This window comes from Natrix helvetica (assembly GCF_964273705.1).
Source record: "Natrix helvetica genome assembly, chromosome: 5".
NCBI classification, from domain to species: Eukaryota; Metazoa; Chordata; class Lepidosauria; order Squamata; family Natricidae; genus Natrix; species Natrix helvetica.
The window spans coordinates 35,030,030-35,050,256 of NC_138551.1; the positions used below are offsets into that span (position 1 = coordinate 35,030,030).

General features: G+C 35.8%; 1 protein-coding gene across 5 annotated transcripts in view; it reads right to left on the bottom strand.

Moving 5' to 3' along the window:
• The window catches only part of AGFG1 (ArfGAP with FG repeats 1), a 31,666-nt gene extending 12,306 nt beyond the window's left edge, over positions 1-19,360 (bottom strand). The window contains exons 1-8 of one of the 5 annotated variants that reach the window (XM_081954436.1): positions 18,648-19,120; positions 15,921-16,014; positions 13,567-13,682; positions 11,857-12,019; positions 11,140-11,293; positions 5,370-5,489; positions 4,769-4,843; positions 326-529 (exon numbers count right to left, since the gene is read on the bottom strand). In XM_081954436.1, coding sequence (XP_081810562.1) covers positions 326-529; positions 4,769-4,843; positions 5,370-5,489; positions 11,140-11,293; positions 11,857-12,019; positions 13,567-13,682; positions 15,921-16,014; positions 18,648-18,814 — 1,093 coding nt within the window. In that variant the 5' untranslated portion in view covers positions 18,815-19,120. Of the gene's footprint in view, positions 1-325; positions 530-4,768; positions 4,844-5,369; positions 5,490-11,139; positions 11,294-11,856; positions 12,020-13,566; positions 13,683-15,920; positions 16,015-18,647; positions 19,121-19,184 lie in introns of those variants that run through there. The other 4 variants (XM_081954433.1, XM_081954432.1, XM_081954434.1 and 1 more) reach the window with 4 other exon arrangements.
• Between the last annotated feature and the right edge of the window lie 867 nt (positions 19,361-20,227).

The following is a 20,227-nucleotide window of genomic DNA, read 5'->3' on the forward strand; positions in this document are numbered from 1 at the left end:
CTATATTTTAAAAGACCCAGTGCTTCAGATGCATAACTTGTTCAATATCTGGTAGAACATAGTTTCTGATGCATTATATCAAAGAAAAAATACTGCATATCCATATTTTTATTGTATTATCCTTATTTTCACCAAAATAACTATGTTTGCATAAATTCCAGTGACTCAAACTTGCAAGTAACATCATGCAAGTTTTATAGTAACACTGGTATTGTTTGTAATAGGAATTACTAAAAATCTCATGGATTTTAATAGTACATCACAGAACAAACTATACCCATGATAAATAGTGTAAGAGAACAGGTCAAAGAATAAGAATTAGTACCTTGCCCTGTGCTGAAGATATTATCTAAATTAGCAAGAGCTGCGTATTTATCTGCTGACTGGAGACATGGTTTATTCACTACAGCTTTACTGGCTGCAGTTGTGTTGCTCTGAGAACCACCGAAGGCTCCAAAATCAGCACTGGAGGATTTGGGGAAGTTATCAAAGTGTGCAAAGTTAGCATTCACTGATCGAGCGCTCCCACCTGCAACAAAATAAGTTAAAAAGTTTTCAAGCTCATTGAAAGTCTCTTCAAATGTATCTGGTGACCATGTGTGCTAATGAACTTGTGGGTTATACCTTTAATAAAGTTTCTCTATTCCAAAATCCTGATTGGTAAAAACAGGTATTTTAAATTCAAAATCCGGATTCCCTAGTCTTATCAATCTCAGAGCCGAGTGAAGGAAATACATGTTGCAGCAAAACTAGCCTCAATGATTTACACAGACATGGTTTTGTTTTAGCTCTTGTCTCCTTCTGAAACTTAATTAGATTTAAATGTTTTTAATGAAACAATACTTGATAAGTTCCAATAAACAGCACAATGTCTTTAATTTTTTTTTAAAAAAACTATCAAATTAAGAAGTATATCACTTCATATCAATTTAGCATGGTCTAATTTTTTTTGTAATTTTTAAATTCTGTATTACTATGAAGAATTAAAAACAGAAGAGAGAGCTAAGGAGGAGTGAATTATATTATCAAAGAATAAAATCCTCATTACCACTTCTGATAATTAAATATTAAATGTTTTAAACTTCAAACTACAAAAGTGAATGCTAGTAGTTGGTGCTTGATTACACTGCTCTCTTTCCCTTTGAAGAAATTAGTATTTGCAGTCTTCTTTCACAAAAATAAGTGAAAAACTGTGACATTCAGATGCTACTAAACTATATTGCCTAGCATCTTCACTATTAGTCCCAATAGTTTGAGCCACTGGAAATTGTAATTTAATGATTTTCTGGCTATAAGGAAATTATAAAAATATTTGAAAGGCCAGACTAGGTTCTACTTCAAAACAAATAATCTATATTAATATGCTAAAATAAACAGCAACAATTACATCATCCAAACCAATTCACTGGATGGAGGTCTTTTCATTAACCGTCAGGGTCAAATTCTGTTACTCTGGTCCAGTGCAGGTTGCTAGATATATGTTTTCATTTACCCAGTAAAAGGCTGAGAGAGAGTAACTGGCCCCAAAAGGCTACCAGCCAATTTCTATGCTTAAGAAAGGACTAGAACCTGGTGTTTCCACCCTGTTCAGCACCTTAACACTATATCACATTGGCTCTCTAACCCCAGAATATCATTTTTTCTTTATTTACACAATTTATAAGGTCACCTAATTAGGAAATTTTTATTTTGGGTGACTAACCTGGGACTGAAATACAACAGAAGGTAAACAATAAAAATAACAATGGCAAAACCCAGCATAAAATAACACTTACAGAGGTAAAAACATTTCAACATCCAAAAACATTTACTAGACCAGTGGTGTCAAATTTGATTTCATTGAGGGCCGCATCAGGGTTGTGTCTGACCTCGGGGGATGGGTGGGGGGCATGGCCAGCTCGACGTCACTCATATCGGGGGCGCCTGTGGTGGCCGATGCACTCTGTCAGCGAAAATAGGCTCCCGAGCTCCATTTTAGGATGCAACAGCCTCCTGCAACCCACTGCCAGTGAAAATGGAGCTCGGGAAGGCCCTGTGCAGCCCTCCCAAGCTCTGTTTTTGCTGGCAGAGGCATCGTGGGCAAGTCCTTCACTGTTTCCTTAGTGGCACCATGGGTCAGATCTAAGCACCCTCCAGGCCGGATCCAACCCCGGACCTTGAGTTTCACACCCCTATACTAGACTGTTTCATCCAACAGCCTAGCCTAATGCCTGGAGATTTTAAAACTTTATAGAACACTAACAAGAATCAGGCTCATCTGAAACTCAAGGGTCATATTATTCCAAAGGGTAGGTGCTGTGACACAGAAGGGTCACATTAGCTGACATAGTTCACAAAGGAAACCTAAAGTACGTGCATTCTCTTGGATCTTGTAGGATTGGTAGACCCAGACAGAGATATGCAATCCCAACTTGGACCTGTGCTATGAAGAGTTTCATAAGCAATAATAAATATCACAAATTACACCCCAAAGCCAGTACGGTTCATGTACATGTACAATAGTGCACTTACGACCACATATGCTGCTGTATTTTGAACAAACTTTAGTGAACAGGATGGAGTTGTGCAAATATCCCTTTGGCCACAGTAGTCACCTGTTCTTCAAACAAGAACTATGAATACAAGATGACCTTCAAAGTACATAGTTCTATGTGGGAAAGTGGAACTCCATTCAGAACTACAGACAGCCTCCAGCTTCAGGGATCCTAAAAACCACAGCCAATTAATCTTACCGCAGCTGACCTGAAGTACACGTATCCCCCTTAGCCTCCAAACACTGGGGAAAACTGATAGCATCACTTGTCCAGTCCTGATTAGAGATGGAAGGTTGTGTATCATCATCTAATTGATACTAACCCTGTGCCTATGGATGACCCTACCAAGCAGCTTCATATAAATAGGAGGTGAGATTGTAAAACCCCGAAGATGCTACAAAGCAGGGCAGTAGGGCTGGATCTCTTTCTCCACTAGCATCAACTTGAACTGGTCCTAGAGAAAGGACAACTAACTTCCCCCTAACCTTAACTTTCTGAAGTCAATCCAGAAGGACATTATGTACAGTGGTATTGAAAACCACTGAAAGATCAAGGAAGGCCAGCATGGATGTGCAGCCTCCTTATTGATCCCATCGAAAGTCATATACATCAATGTTTTCAGCACCATATCCTGATCTGAAACACCACTATCTCCCAGGAACCTTCCAGTGAAAATCATCTTCTCCCTAAAGGATGCATTCACTACTTTGTGTATATAACCACACATCATCCCCTAGGAAATCTTGACCAACCATGAGGGTCGTAGTGTCAACCCTAATAGTCAAATCTAATATTCAGGTGGCTCCACTTCCTACCCCAAGGCCCCTGTTCATTTTATCAGCAATATCACAAAAACATGCCAAACCATGTCACACACAATCCCAAAGCTGATCCAATTCAGAATGGATACAAGAGGCTTTATCCAAAACATGTACCGAATAGACTTCACAGATCCCTAGCAATGTTCCTCAGATCTATCTGTGCCCAGGAGGGACCAGATCACCTTGAACTGGGCTACCAGCCCTGTTTGTAGACATGATAAAGAGCAGAAAAATAATTATGTTTTGCTGCTCTTATCACCATGAGGTAATTCTTAATAAATGCTTTGTTTCCCCCCAGATTTCTCTTTTTCCATTTGAACGCCAGAGTTACTCTGAAAACTAACAACTTTTCAAAATCCACAGCAGAGTCTCAAAGGCACATACGTATGTACAAGGCTGTTGCCACAACCTTGTTCCAAGCAATGAAGCCTCAGTTGAGCTGTTCAGAGCTTCAGAGAAAACTCTAAATTCCTCTGAAACCCAAAGGGATTCATCAAGTACCTGGGACAGATCAATCAAATGGATTTTTCTATTCTGTGGTACAGATCAGCCACAGATAACTCCAAGGTTACCTGGGAGTTATCTGACCACAAGAACGGACAGTAACATCCCTCAACTGCATGTGTCTGAGACAAAGAATAGTTCTATAAAACCACGACTGCTGCCATGAATCAAACCTTCAGTAATCTGGGGGAAATGCACAGTGATTATGGACTTCCAACTTGGCCATAGCATAAAACAGCTCATTATGAACAGTAGCAGAAGTCCCATTTGATCTCTAGAGTCAACTATCATTATCAACAGGTTTTATATCGTTATCTGCAGAGCAGTGCTGCTAAAAGCCACCAAGTCTCTTGGTTAATTATTATAACTCCACTACTGTTGCCCTGAGTCATGCCTTGTGGGAACATTTCTAGGAGGGAAACACCTCCCTCAGTGCACAGGAACGTTTTGGCGATACACTCCAGGTTGATCCTCTCATTCATTATCAGATTGGGGAGGAAGTGGAATTGGCATTATTAAAGACTGATCTAGCGTTTGGCAGCAGCTGCCAAAATACAGGCACAGGAACCAGCACAGGAGGCTGGAATGTGGAATCAATGTTGCATAAAAATTAAACTACATTATACAGTAATTTGAAATGTTTGAGATTTTCATGAATACTAAAAATTGTATTATATTTTCCACTTATTAGCATAAAGAAAACCATTGTAACTATAATTTTTACTCTCCATATTTGGTAGGATAATTCTCAAGTGCAAGTAAGCCAATATACCAGTAGCAAGCATGTACTATTAGGTAGCACCTTTTGAAGAAGAACAAATAAGACAACTTGACCATGACAAAGTGGAAATGAGGAAAAATGGTACTACAAATTAAATGAGCTGAGTTTCCCACCTTGGTGGAACTTACTGCGCATAGCCTGGCCAGGGAAAGCAGAAGTAGTAAAGTCACCAAAACTGCAGCTAGATGAAAGCGTTCTGAACGCTGGACAGCCAGAAATTGTGTGAGGGGTTAAAATTAACAGAAAGGAAAAACAAAAAATTTAAAAGAAATCTTAAGCATTTTTAAACAAGGAAAATGAAATAGAAAAGTGGTCAACCACAGATCAAGACATACCAATTAACATTCCAGGAAAAATCATTACAGCATAAAACAAATAAAAAAGAAGAAGAAAGCAACAGTCCTTACACATGAGGTAGTTTTAGCCAAACCAATGTATCTTGTATGAGAAAAAGATAGACTTTTAAGATATGATCCAATATTTTCCAATAAATAGTATTTACATCATGTGTAGGAATAATTCAGGAGCTATAATATAAAAACTTCATGCATGAACACAACCCACACCAAGAATAGCAAAAGAAAAAGAACATTCATTTTTCAGGTTTCCCCAGAGCTTCAGATTATGTGTGTTAAGACAAGGAGATACAAGGAGATCTAAGAAGTATTCCAACTATAGTGTCCAGATTAGTTTATATTAAAGGAATTAACAACATTAGAGCATTTCTACCTGTATTTTGGTGCTGAAAAGCAGACTGACTTGCTGTGGGGAAACCACCAAAATTACTCGAAGCATTAGACTGTCCAAATGCATCAAAGTTTGCAAAACCTGCGTTTGCAGAGTTCTGCGCTGTAAAGTGCAAATGAACAAAAATATGTTAATGATATGAAAACAAAGATAAACTGAACAGAACAGGATAACTATACTTTAGGATAACTATACTACTTGAAAGTACAATGTACAGGACAAACATTTTCTTATATATATTTTGCAAACCTATCCTACATGGAAATGGCTGTTCTTTTAACTCTATTTATATATAAAATATTTTAGATGAAATATCTGTCAACAGAAATGAAAATACCATTTTGTGATCCCATTATTATACTATACTCTGGTTATTACTAAATTTCTTTCTGAAAGCCCACAAACTAATTTTAAGAAAAACAAGTTGTAGATGTTGCTAAGCCATAATAGTGTTGTTTTTTAGCTTACCAAAATGGATCTAGGTGTGCTTTGCAAACCATAAATCTATTATGTAAGATGAATTCACATATTGTTCTAATTCAAAACAAAAAAAAACATTTATTATAGATCAAGATTCAAGGTAGAGTTGGGGCAACTCTACACTTACTTCTATCCTGGACAGATGCCCTTCCTGACGGCTATCCAGAGTATAGTAATAGCAATAACAATAGCAATTAGAGCTATATATTGACCCATAGTGCTTTACAGCCCTCTGTAAACTAAGTGGTTTACAGAATCAGCATATTGCCCCCAACAATCATGGTCCTCATTTTACCAACTTCCAAAGGATGGAAGGCTGAATCAACCTCAAGCCTGTAAGGAGTGAATGCCAGGCTGTGGGCAGAGTGCAAGACTGCATTCTAACCACTGTCCCACTGGGATCCTATATGCAGTATAGGGACTACAGGGTCATAAAAAAGAGTTTACAGTTCAGAATTATGCGTGAAATCCAGGCCACATGATATATTTTAACTAAGACAATTTAATTTGAACTATATTATGATTTATATTATGATATATATGTTATGATTTAAAGTACATGATAGAGATGTGAGATTTAATGATTTTATAGATATTGCTGAAGTGTCACTTCTAGAATCTCTTACAAATGGTCATGATAGTGTGTGCTCTTAGGAGTTATAGTCTAGCAAAAGAGGACAAAGTTTCTCTCCTAAGCTGTATCTTGTCTTATCACTGGCACGGAGGTAATGGAAAGCTATCTCTTTGTGTTTTTATGACTTATTTCAAATTCACTGTCATGGAGGTAATGGAAAGCTATCTCTTTGTGTTTTTATGACTTATTTCAAATTCTCTCTAAATAGTAAATTTATAATTATAAAACTTTTTGGCAAACTCCAAAACAGTATGCAAGTTTTGCATATGATACATTTCAATGTGCTTCTGAAACAATTCCCCCATGTCATATAAGCAAAAGCTGCATGAATAGAATAGTTAAACCACTAGTATTCACATATTATTGAGCCTACCAAGTGTAACTCTATTGATTTTGGCTTCTGAGAATTAATTGTTTTAATAACCGACATAAAACATTAAAGGCATGTGACAATAAAGCAAACAATGTATATAATTGCATAAAGAAAGTAATGTTTTTAAGACATAAATCATTTTAAAATTTGGAAACACTGCACAAATAGAAAATTACTTATGACTACAATAACTCTACCTTTAATATATCATATAATGAAATAAATCCAAAATGCTTTCATAACAAATATATATTATAATCATTTGCATAAGTAAATAAGCTTGAGAGTACTGGATTGTTCAGTCTAGATAGAAAAAAACGTCTCATATTATTGAAGAGTTACTGTCAGCCGATTACTATATAGTATCTAAGAGTATAAATATGTAACATAGTGTACTGTATTAACATTGCTAATGTGACATTTAAAACAGTTAAAATATAAGCAGATTAATAACTTTAAAAATTAAAACATAAAATACATTAATAAATATATACCATCAAAAACAGTGCTTAAAAATCATCATATTAACCTATAAACCACATGTCTGAATAAAAATGCCATTAGCTGCCAATGGAAAGATTAATGAGAGGAAATCAAATTTTGTTACTCTTTTCAGGGACTTTCAAAGTCTAGCCTCTGAAAAGTCTTCTTTACATTTCCATCAAAATACCTTTGATAGTTACAGGGTATCAGAATAGCAATAAGGCAGTCCTCGCTTAATAATCCAAACTGGGATCTGCAACTCAGCCACTAAGCAAAGCAGTGGCTAAGTGGGAAATAATACACCAACTGGAAAGAGACAGACTACTCAGTTTCACACCTTCAGTTTTTGTTTACCTCCTAAAGACTACCCTGCCCTTCGGAATGCTCTAGTGCCTGTTTACTTACATCAAAAACAATTTGATCATTCTGGTGTCCTATCCTTTTCCTCACTCTTTCTGCTGCCAGCATGAGCACAATGTTTTCAATGTGTAGAAGAGCAGTACTTAAGAAGAGCAGTACTCTCCAATCTCTGCAATGGGGGGAAGGGTCAGGTAAAAGAGAGATTCCTACAGAAATCGCTTTAATTTTCTCTTCCTCACCCACTACAAAGAGAGATTGAAGAGAAAAGGATTATGAGATTACAAGAGAGTACTGCAAGCATAATTTCTGGAAACCAAACCGCTTCCTCTCCAAACTCTCTGCTCTAAAAAGGGGGAGAGGGGATGCAGAAAAAAGAAATTGGACTGAAATTGATTCATTATCCAACCAATTATGAGGATTCTATGAAATGTAAATGTTACCAATATAAAAATTAATGCCCTTCCTTTAAAAAAAAGGGCATTCTCTACTCTACTCTTTATAGCTATATAAACTGTAATCTGCAACTACTGTAGCTAAAGATTTATTTAATCCCACTCAATTACAGAGAGTCCTCATTTAGCAGCTGCCTAATTTGGTAACCCTTTGCAATTACAGCAGTAATGAAAAAGTAACTATATTTAATCCTTGCATTTATAGGAAAGCTGAGTTAAGACCACAGAACAGTGAGTTTGATTTAGTGACCACTTCATTTAATGATCAAGTTGCTAGTGCCACCTCTATTCACTAAATAAGTACTTGTACTGTTAACTCATCACCAAAGTAAAGACCTGTCTTCCAGAGCTCTTGTAAGAATTAGGAATATTAGGATTATTACATTTTTATCCTTTTTAAATATGTAACTAAAGGCTGACCTTCATATGCGTTGGAATATAATTAACAGAATTTCTGGACGACAACAACAATTTGGAAAAACCAATTTACATAAAAGTTCAGAAAAGTGAAATGTTTAAGCAAAATGAAACTAATAAACAGCATGCACAGAATATTCATTTATTTGTTAATTTAGTAATTTCATTTATATAGACATCTACCTCAAATGATTCTGGGCAGCTTATAACAAGTTAAAACAATAAATAAATACTTAATAATTATAATTATTAGTATTAGTTAACTACTGACTTCAACAAAAATGACTTAGATCAGTTTGAAAACTATGGATAATGACTTATGTGAGACATCTATCTCTGATTTCTTTTTAAAGATATAATAGCACCAAGAAGTCAATATATAATCAGATAACAGATTCCCTATGAATGGGGGACATGGAAGCGAGAATTTACAAGGACCACCAACAGAAAAATCCATATCATCAATGTTAGCTCACGCATTAAAATGTTTCAAGGAAAGAATGGGAGGATGCTTAAGAGCCTACATTACTTTTCAAATTTATCTCCATAGCTGAATAGCTCCAAGTTTAAAAAAAAGAGGGGGAGAGGCTCTTCTGCCATTCAAGCATTTCTGAGATTCAGACACCAGAACTCTGTGCTGAAAATGCTTTTTAAAAAGCATATTACAGTCCTCCTACCCATTTCAACACACACACAAACACACAAGGTTTATTCCAGTCCTACAACTGATTTAAAAATTTTCAGTCATAATTAAGAGGAAAAATAAGCATTTTACATGCTAAATATTAGATTTTTTTGACAGCTCTGGCATCAGATCTTTTATAGAGCATGAAGGATTATACTCTTGATCAGTTATTTTAAAAGAAATATATGCCTATACATGAGTCATGTAAAGCAACAGAGTACAAATCATGAGTGCTCCATTATTGTTTACTGTTTTCCCCCCATTGCACTCTTGATTAATATTGTTAATATCCTCAACTATATTTAATGTGTGACTACTATTACCACTCTTAGGGTTCTATCCTTCCCACCTGCTTTCCTTTGATTATGAGTAATCCAGATCACTTTGAAAACAATAAAGGTCTATCACCAAACTGATTTAAACAAGAGTCCTCATCTTCCTTTTACCAATAATCAAAGGACAAAATAATCCTTGGGATATGTCTTGGATAGCTAGTAGTTCTCAAGGACAGAAAGGCCTTAACCAAGAGCATGTCATAGATACATGAGAGCTTGTTTCTTGGAGCTTGTATGGCCATGTGAGTTAGTAACTCTTATGACTATCAAACAAGCACTTCTATGTTGCTCATTTTATAGAGATGGAAAATTTTGTATCTCCCCAATATTTACACAGCTTCTTGGTCAAACTAATTGTGTATTTGCAATTATTTCTGATTTAATCTTGCCCAATATAAAATTAGCCAAAAACTGATTGCTGGTAAGAGTTAAGTAAAACTAATAAATTACTTCCTTATTAAACTGCATGATTATATTATGCAGTTTATCTACTATGTTTAATTTTCTAATCACCTTAATAGTATTAATTTTCACCTATTAGTATAGAATACTTCAGTATTTTCATTTTTATTCTTTGTATAGACAGCACTGAATATTTTATTATATTTTGTTACTTTCATAATAGCATATAACTATTGTTTTATATACTAATTGTAATACATTACGATATGTAGGTTTAATCATTTTAATCATAAATTATTCATATTTTGCCAATTTTGTTCCTATAATGCTGCACTGTACATTTTATTAGGGGACTGGAGACTAAAACATATGAAGAACGGTTGCAGGAACTGGGTATGTTTAGCTTAAGAGAAAGAAGGACTAGGGGAGACATGATAGCATTATTCCAATATCTCAGAGGTTGCCACAAAGAAGAGGGAGTCAAACTATTCTCCAAAGCACCTGAGGGTAGAACAAGAAGCAATGGGTGGAAACTAATCAAGGAGAGAAGCAATTTAGAACTGAGGAGGAATTTCCTGACAGTGAGAACAATTAATCAGTGGAACAGTTTGCCTCCAGAAGTTGTGAATGCCCCAACACTGGAAGTCTTTAAGAAGATGTTGGATAGCTATTTGTCTGGAACGGTATAGGGTTTCCTGCCTGGGCAGGGGGTTGGACTAGAAGACCTCCAAGGTCCCTTCCAACTCTACTATTGTATTGTATTGTATTGTATTGTATTGTATTGTATTGTATTGTATTGTATTATCTTTTAGCTAATTTGCTTAAAATTTGTATACTTAGATTATTATAGACTCATAATCTCATAATTTTAAATGTTATTTTATTCGGCCTTGACTGAAATTTGTCTCTCTCTTTTCCCCCCTCAAATCCTTGCCAATATTACAGAAGTCAGTAAATTTGGTTTCCATAGCTTATTTCCTATTTTATTTTTAGGTTTCTGTAAACTTGAATTATTAATAAATTGACTGATTAAGCACACACTTGGGATAATTTAATCATTAAACCAATGGCCATACAAATTAGCTCAATGTCAGTATGTATCACTGTCAAACCTAAAATAAATAAAATTACCTGTATGACTGTTGAAATGTGCAAAATTAGCAAAATTTGCAGTAGCTGTAGTGTGCGGAGCAGGAGCAGCAAATATGTCTGAACCAAGATCACTGAGAAGATCAAATCGCTTCTTTTCTTGTGACTGCCCATGAGACCGAATTGTAACAGGAGACTAAACAAATTGCAGTGGGTTAAACAACCATGAGTAGAGCAATTAAAATAAACCAGAATATCATTCCTAATATAGAAAAACAACACTTTTGTAAGTCAACTTATTTTTCATCTAGATGAGGCAATTTAATTCTGCACTTTAATGTGCTACAGATCTGGCACTCATCGGAAGACTACTGCAAAATTGCACAAAAAATTGAAACACTCTTGTGGGGCACACAATATAATTCACTTCTAGACTCCAGTGAAGATAATTGAGGAAACAGAAATGTGTGAAAAATTAAGGAGACCAAAGACTAGGTAGCTGAGGAAATATGTCAGTACTATAGAAGCTTAGATATTGGGAGAATGCAAGATATATCTCCTAAAAGAACAGGGAGTGACTTTTAAGTAAAAACTCAATAAAATATAGGTGGACAAATAGAAAAACTCCCTGAAGGAACAGATAATTGAAGGATGAAGAATTAAAGAAAATATGAGTGATATTGTCACTATGGAAAAAACATAGTTTTGTTCTATTAACATGGGCTAAATTCATACACTTTTAAAAGATACATTACTTACTTGTGTAGGTGTGTCTTTATTTAAGTGCAGTGCTGGTGCAGACTCTCCCAAGAGAGATTTAAGTGGTTTAACCTCTGGAGTACTGCTTGTACTACTAGCAGATGAGCCAGATATGGATGCATGGACAGAAGCCACAACTTTTGCTTGTTCGGGAGGAACATACCTAAAATGCCAAATTAAAACATTTGTATTTATTATAACATCCCCAAATCAATCATTAATAAAGGATGATGCCACAATCCTATTCTAGGATTTAGAGAGCTGGAATTAACTATATGGCTTGAGGAATTATAAACTCCCTTTGTTATAATAGCTATAATGTAAGAAAAACAGTAAAAACAAAGATTTAAAAGATTAACTGGTATATTAAGATGTAACTGGTCTGAAACAAATCATAAATGTACAAAGTAAATAGTGAATGTAAACAGAGGTAATATAATCTAACTGGTTGAAATTCAACTTCTACAACCGGAACCCTGTGTGTTTATGTGTAGTACCTAAATAGGATATCTTATTACAAGCTGAGAATAAGTATCGGCTTAAGAAATACATTTAACTAAAACTGGAAAAGAAAAATTTCAGCCTCTTAAAAATGGCTCTAAGAATTGTTTCAGCCAAGAATTTTACTACTTTACTATACCAATAACAATTTAAAGGAGAACAAGTACATGGTGAATATTCATAATGCATAAATACAAATACACACATTTAAATCTCAAGTCAAAAATATTTTACCTAATTTTATTTTATGCATTAATCTCCCTAAAACAGAAGCACTCAAAAAAGACATGATTTAAGGGCAAAGCCTTTCTCACCTAAGCAAAGCCTTTCTCACCTAAGCTTCAGAAAAGTCCACCATAATGAGTGGGGATTGTTAAGGGGTATTCCAGGGAAATAGAATCAGGGAATTCATTCAACTGGACACTGTCATGTCCTGGAGAATGAACAATAATTTGCTCAAGAAATTAAGTAAAAGTCAAACATTGGACTTGGCCAATTAGTTTAATATTTAGTACTTTTGCTCACAATGCCTTTTAACACTATGGGCAAAAAGGGCAAGCTAATTCGTGACTACTAGAAGAAAGTAATAATAGTACTTACAGTAGTAAAAATCAGTAGGGGTACTGTAATATGTATGACAAAGGCAATTCAACTATTTTGAATTTGACTTTGGTAAGAAATTTTCCAGTAATGCCTCCACAAGGTAAATATTGATACAAATAAAACAAATATATGTTTAGGCATTGCACTGGAAATAGAATAGGAAATTGTGTGTGTGGTGTGTGTGTGTGTGTGGTGTGTTGTGTGTGTTGTGTTTGTGTTGATAAATAAAGGGAGACTAGTATAGATCTATTTCAAGCTATTTAGCTCTCATCAACTAGCCCTACGCTTACTGGGATTTGAACCTGGGTATAGCTAGCTGATGAGAGCTAAATAGCTTGAAATAGATCTATACTAGTCTCCCTTTATTTATTTATCAGCACAAACACAACACAAATGTAACAAAGGCAACATTAAAAATATGGTTTTCTGCCAGGATGGTCTCCTGGAGTGAGCCGAAGGACAGAAAAGGGAAGCAGAGTGTTCCCTCCATTTGGGCATACCAGGGGTTGTGACACAATACATGTGTATATATGTATATATAAAAAATACAAATTCTTTTTATTATAAAAAGTTTTATAATATAATTACAGTAAAACGTGTACCAACCATCTTTTCTTTTCATATTTCTCTTGTAGAAATTCTTTGACTTTTTGAGGGTCCCGGAAGTCTGGAATTGCTGATGATCTATCATCAAATAATCCTAGCCATATCTGTTTACATACCTTTTCAAAGAGAAACAATATTAAATTAAATCTACTTCCGTCTGATCACTTAATGAACTAAAAAAAGAGGTGGTCCTTGTCTTACAATCATTCCTTTAGGGAGACTTTGAAATTACAACAGCACTGACAAAAATGACTTATGACTGCTTTTCATTTACAACCATTGCAACACCCCCATGGTCAGGTGATCAAACTTTGGATGCTTGGCAACTGGCATGTGTGTATGATGGTTGAGGTATCCCGGGATCATGTGATCATCTTTTGTGACTTTTTGACAAGATAGTCACTAGGAAAGGCAAAGTCACTTAACAACTGTTTTACTAATTTAACAGCTCCTAATTACTCCTGCTATTAGTAATAGCAACTGATTTAACAATTGTTTAAATTAGTAAAACAACTGTTTTACTAATTTAACAGTGTGATTCACTTAACAAAATGTGCCAAGAAGTCATAAAATGGGGCAAAACTCACTTAACAGTCTCACTTAGCAACAGAAAATTTGAGCTCAATTGTGATCATAAGTCAAGGACTACCTATACTATATTAAAGAGATTGAGATATCATCAAATAGTGTTGTGTACATATTCAAACTCATTCATTTTCCCAACATGAATCCACTAAAACTTTATAAAATCTAAAATCTTTGTTATGGTTAATGACTATAATACATAGTTTGGGAGCCGAATGACATACCTCAGATGATGGTTTTTTTATAGGTTTTGTAAAACATTTTAAATAGGTTGATAAAAATAAAATAAAGCATATGATAAATAGAAATACTGTAATAGAAGACTAAAAGTTTAAATATTTACAACTAAATCACTGAATTATGCAATTACTTTAACAGTAACATCTTCATTTTGGTCATCAACTCACATAAAGTAATATTCAATGATAATATTGCATATATACATCCCCCTCCAAGTTCTATCATGCTGATTCAGAAGAGAATGAGGGGCAGATGTTCCTAAGAGGGACGAATGAAGAATGGCAGGGGTGTATAGATAGTCCTCACTTACCAGCTATCTATTCAGCAATTGTTCAAGTTGTAATAATGCTGAATGGGTTATATTTATTCAGAAGATTTATATGGCGACCCACTCACTCTCAGTGATTCTGGGTAGCTTACAAACAATAAAAACCCAATATAAAAGTGTAAAAAACAATACTCCCACCCCTCTGACTTATTTTATCCTTATGATTGGTCCTCCAAATTCCAGCAGTCATAGTATCCCCAAATGACAATGATTTGAGTGATAGGATTAAAAGTCTTTAATTCTAAATGCTTATTTTGTGTACCAGAATTCAATTGTGAGTTAGTGAGTTGATTTTTCCACTATCCTTCTGCATTCCCTGTATACCAGCTATATTGTTTTCAGTGTTTCAGCTAATTTTGGATAATCATATTCTTTAAACTCAAGTAAAACAACATTATACTTAACAAAACTGAAATACTTCTTACTACGGTTATTCAGATAATTCCTCTGCATCTTCTCAATAATTAATTTGTGTTTTTTTTTTACCAAGGAAAACAATAATCTAAAAAAAAACCTCACCCCTAATTAATTTGGCTGCAGCAAAATATCCCATTTCAGGGGTTGGGAGCAAATATTTGCTAAAAATAACTCTGATGAAATAACAAATGGTTGATTTAAAGTTCCAGATTTATTAGTCATTTCTTACCATTATTTTAGCTAATATAATTTTGTAACTTAAGCTATGTGTTATGACTAAGCTTCTTGGAATTCATACACTTGGGATAGCTTGCTAATAATGTCTAGAAAAAGACTTTAAATTTATGTCATGGTGTCTTACGCATTTTGATAATTTTAAGACGATTAAGCAATTTCTTGCCTTCTACATCACATAAAACATGCTTCAGCAGCACTACTGTGATGCAATATTAACAGGAACAAACATATTTGAGGAAATACCACCCATATTTCTAGGAAGTTCCACCCATGCTGAAAGGTTCACTCTAAAAGCATGCTGAATAATAAAAAGGGTAGAGGAAAAGCTGATATGCATCAATGAAACTTAGACAATTTGATTCACACTACATTGGTCCAATTAGAATCCAATTTCAGTTCAGAAATACCATTATACATACTGTACACACAATCCAAGAAAATTTCATGTTATGTTCAGAACTTGTATTATCTTTTTGACTAATATAAGGCACTCCTTAAAATTTTATTATCCATCAATTTACTTATGCATTCTATACTAAATACTTACTTCATTCCCATGCTTCTGAAGAAATTCTATTTCTTGCTGTGTGAATGTGGTCATTGAAATGGACTTCACTCTGTGAGGTGGATTTAAACCTCTCCTATAAAATATTTTTTTAAAAAATAGTGATTGTAGAAATCTTTCAAGCAAAAGAAATTTTAACTACAGTTTAAAGTTATTAATGATAAAAATAGTATTCAATAAAGAGATATGACAAATATGAAAATGTCTTAATTTTGAAATAGTTTTGATTCAAGTATTGTAGAAAAATTGGGCCTTATAGCATATTTGTAAGTAACTTTACAGTTCTCAGAGCTTGGTTATAGCTATCAATTTAAAATATTGGTTCACTAGTTAGCTCTTTTAAGATATATGCTTTTTTAAAAATATAAGCACTATACAGATTTTTAGAATTCCAATGGATACAGATATTTTAGTCTGCTTTCTTAAAAAGCTTTTATTTGAACTTTTCTTCTAGTAAAGTGTTCATCAGTTTAAATTTTGATTAATGATATGGGATCAGAGACATAAAAATGATACAGAACTCAAAATTCAATTAAACCAAACAAATTTTGCTATAAATACTATGGATTTTATCTTGCAATTATATTTATCTATTACAAATTCCAGCCATGTCAAAAACTAATAAATTTACAGAACAAAATGTCATGGCAGTTCAAAAGGAACAACAGATTTAATCCTTTCATTTTTTGCATTACTCAATGGTTGTCTTACTTGAATACCAGTGAGAGAACTGTGTTGCATTTGGTTGGGAGAGACATAACCTTCACTAAGACACTATGAATTTGTGTTTGAAAATGATTTTGGTATATACAGCACACATACAACCATTAAAAAGTATTCCAAAAATATAAAAGTTCTAGAAACATAAAAATGATCATTCTCTATATATACATGCTATATAGGATTACAATATTCTGCTTAAAATAGCCCAATTCTCCATCAGAAAAATCATGCCTTCCCTCAAATATTGTGATTTTGATAGAAAAATCTGAGAATGGGTAGAGCTTTATTTGGTGCCTTCATTCCCTCCTGACAGTTCGCAGTCTAATACACCCATCACTATCACTAGTAATGAGCTGGCTGAAGATATTGGGAATTTTAGTCACTTTTTTAAATAGAATCAGACAAGAGAAGAATCTCAATTATGAAATTCATAAATAAATATCACAGTAGGACAGGACAGCATATGTAATCTGAGAAGTATGCTTGATTTTTTTTAAAAAAAATTAAATACAAAATACCTGTATTAAACAGGCCATTATATAATCACCATTATATGAAAAATTAATATATTTTTCTGGGAGATATTAATGACTTCATGGTAGAAGTAGTTTAGCTACATTTGTTTGAATTGGTAAAGGGTTGCTTGTAAAATTAAATTCAGAATTAGTGGGATTAACATCTTAATTATTGATAATTAAAAAGATTACACTCAATTGTCACACTAAATATTTCTAAACTTCAGCTTTGTTTTAACAGATAATCCTCTATTATTCCATCATTATTTCATAATATCAACTTTACAAAATTGATTTTTTTCACGGTAAAATAAAGCATATTTTTCACTTTGAAAAATTCAAAAATTTGAAATCACAAATCTCCCATTGCCCCTCACATATAAACAATTTTCTTAATAAGCAAGATTCTGGTCAATTTATACTGGTAGAGATAATTAATCTTCATCTAGACCTATAACATAATTATGTGTATTGGTATAATTTTAGTAAATAATGTCACAGATGATCAAACTAAGTCTGTCTATTGTAACATGACATTCTTGAAAAAAATAAAATAAAACTACTGAAGATTACATATTCTGGGCCGCTGTCTAACTTCACAGACAATGAAAAGTGTATACTCTTTCAAAATTATGTGCCCGGTTTGGCAATTATGTAGATAAGGTGGTAAAAATATTGTAACCTCTCAAATTTAACAAAACGTTTAAACTGTTTCCTGCTATAAGCCCTTAAAGTAATATGCTTACTTAGTATTGCCTATTGCTATTACTTCCTCAAAATGTTCTGTTACAGATATTTAAAAAAGGCATGAACAAGTTATTACATTTTGAAAATGCATTCATGAAGTTCCTCTTCTCCTATTGTATATATATTTTAGAATATAACCGATTCTCTTCCATCAGACAACTAGCACATCAAGCTTGCATACTTTCTTCCATAAATACCATTTTGCATTGCTTATAATCCATATTTTATTACATACACTAGGAACAAACTCTCATTTTAAGCAATGTTGCCTACACTTGTGGAACATGCCCATACTAGGTTATTTCCCAAATTCTAATCCTGTACTTTTCTCTGGTAATTTCACTTTATCAGCCTTTTGCTTTCTGGGGGTCTCTCCAGGTGGCCCAGTCTTTCAAATTGCCTGCAATAAAATTCCTTTCTATTGGTGAGCAGAGTAAACTCTACCAGTCCAGTCTCCTCCATTTCTTTCTGCTGATACTGTGTTGCCTTACTTCCCCCCACTTAGTATTTCGGGGAGAGGGGAAGAATCCCCATTTCCACACTTTAATTTGGCTCTTCACACGGGCCCAAGCCCTCTATCCTCCCAACAGAGGGGCTCCTCACAAAGCCCCTTTCCCCAGCCTGAGCGGTCTGGCTTTCTCCCTACTCTCTAGCGCTGCCTACTTAAAACGCTCGACCGTTTCCTCCCGCCAAGAGGCCGGGCCCTTTCTTCTCCTCAACTCACAGGATGCCGGAGCAGGAAGTACAAACGAAGCTGCCCACCGTCATGTCGGTATAGGTGGGGCCGCGCTGGTCGCAGTCGAAGCACTTGCGGTTGGGCGGGAGGCTGCTCATCTCTCTCAGCAGCTTCAGGTGCTTCTCCTCCTGCTTCCGCTTGGCGCTTGCCGCCATGGCCTCCGCCGGGGAGGGTTGGGGGGGAGCCGATCCCCGGTCCGCTCGAGAACGAAGACGAAGGCGGCGCAGGAGAGGCGGGGACCGTCCCGCTTGAGCGGCGGTGAGTCAAGCCAACAGGAGAGCGCCCACCCGCACGAGCCCAACGGGAGGACGGAAGAGGAGGGGGGAAAGGAGAACAGCAGGAGAGGCGAACTCGAGCCGGGCCCGGGGCGGCTGAATGACGAGCCGAGGCGGAACCCGCACTATACTTCTTCCCAGGAACGACAAGAGGAGGGGAGCGCCCGTGGACGCTCTGGCAACGGCGGAAAGCGCCCCCTTCCGTCCGGGAGGACTTTCCGTGCCTCTTTTTCTCTCGGGAGCCGCTTACCTGGCATGACCCTGCGAGTCAAGGGAGGGGGGGGGGCGAGACGCAATCTGAAGTTGGGGACTTGTGACGTAAAGAAAGGGGTTTGATATTGAAAGGAAAAGAAGTCGTTGAGCCGAGCCGGGGCGATGAACTGACGGTGCGAGGTCCGTAGCGAACACCATGTGTTCCAAGAATATACGAAGAACTTCCTGAATTTGAATTAGCCCGCAATCGCATGATCCCCATGAATGGGATCAAAGGGTCATCCTGGTCAGGATAGCGTGGAGGACTCACAAGCACTACTACTTCTCCCAGCAAATAATTTTCAGGAGCCTAAGGCTCTTGTATATGGAGGCAGCTGCGTCACTTTAATTTGTCATAGTCGATGAGCCCAGACAGATTTCTAAATTGCTGCATGAGGCTCTGAATCCCTTCTTTCTGCTCCACCCGACTTCCCAATGATGCCTTACCAAGGCTATAGCATGCTTCTGTTCCGAGGTACAGAAGTAAGTATTGCTCTACAGACCAAGAAGACTTGCAGAACACCCCGTTTAAAAACCCCAGGGGGGGTGGGGTGGCATTCCCAATTTTGCTTGTGTCCTCCCAAAATATTTTATCCTTATCCCTACTTTTATGATATACTATATTATATTAAATAGGGAAGTAGTGGCTCAGTGGCTAAGATGTTGAGCTTGTCAATCAGAAAGGTCGCCAGTTCAGAATCCCTAGTGCCATGTAACGGAGTGAGCTCCTGTTACTTGTCCCAGCTTCTGCCAACCTAGCAGTTCGAAAGCATGTAAAAATGCAAGTAGAAAAATAGGAACCACCTTTGGTGGGAAGGTAACAGCGTTCCGTGCGCCTTCGGTGTTTAGTTATGCCGGCCACATGACCACGGAGAGGTCTTCGGATAGCGCTGATTCTTTGGCTTTGAAATGGAGATGAGCACCACCCCCTAGAATCAGGAACAACTAGCACATATGTGTCAGGGGAACCTTTACCTTTTATACTATATGAATTCAGTGAATATGTAATTTATCCAAGAACAATAGTTAAGCAATTTATTA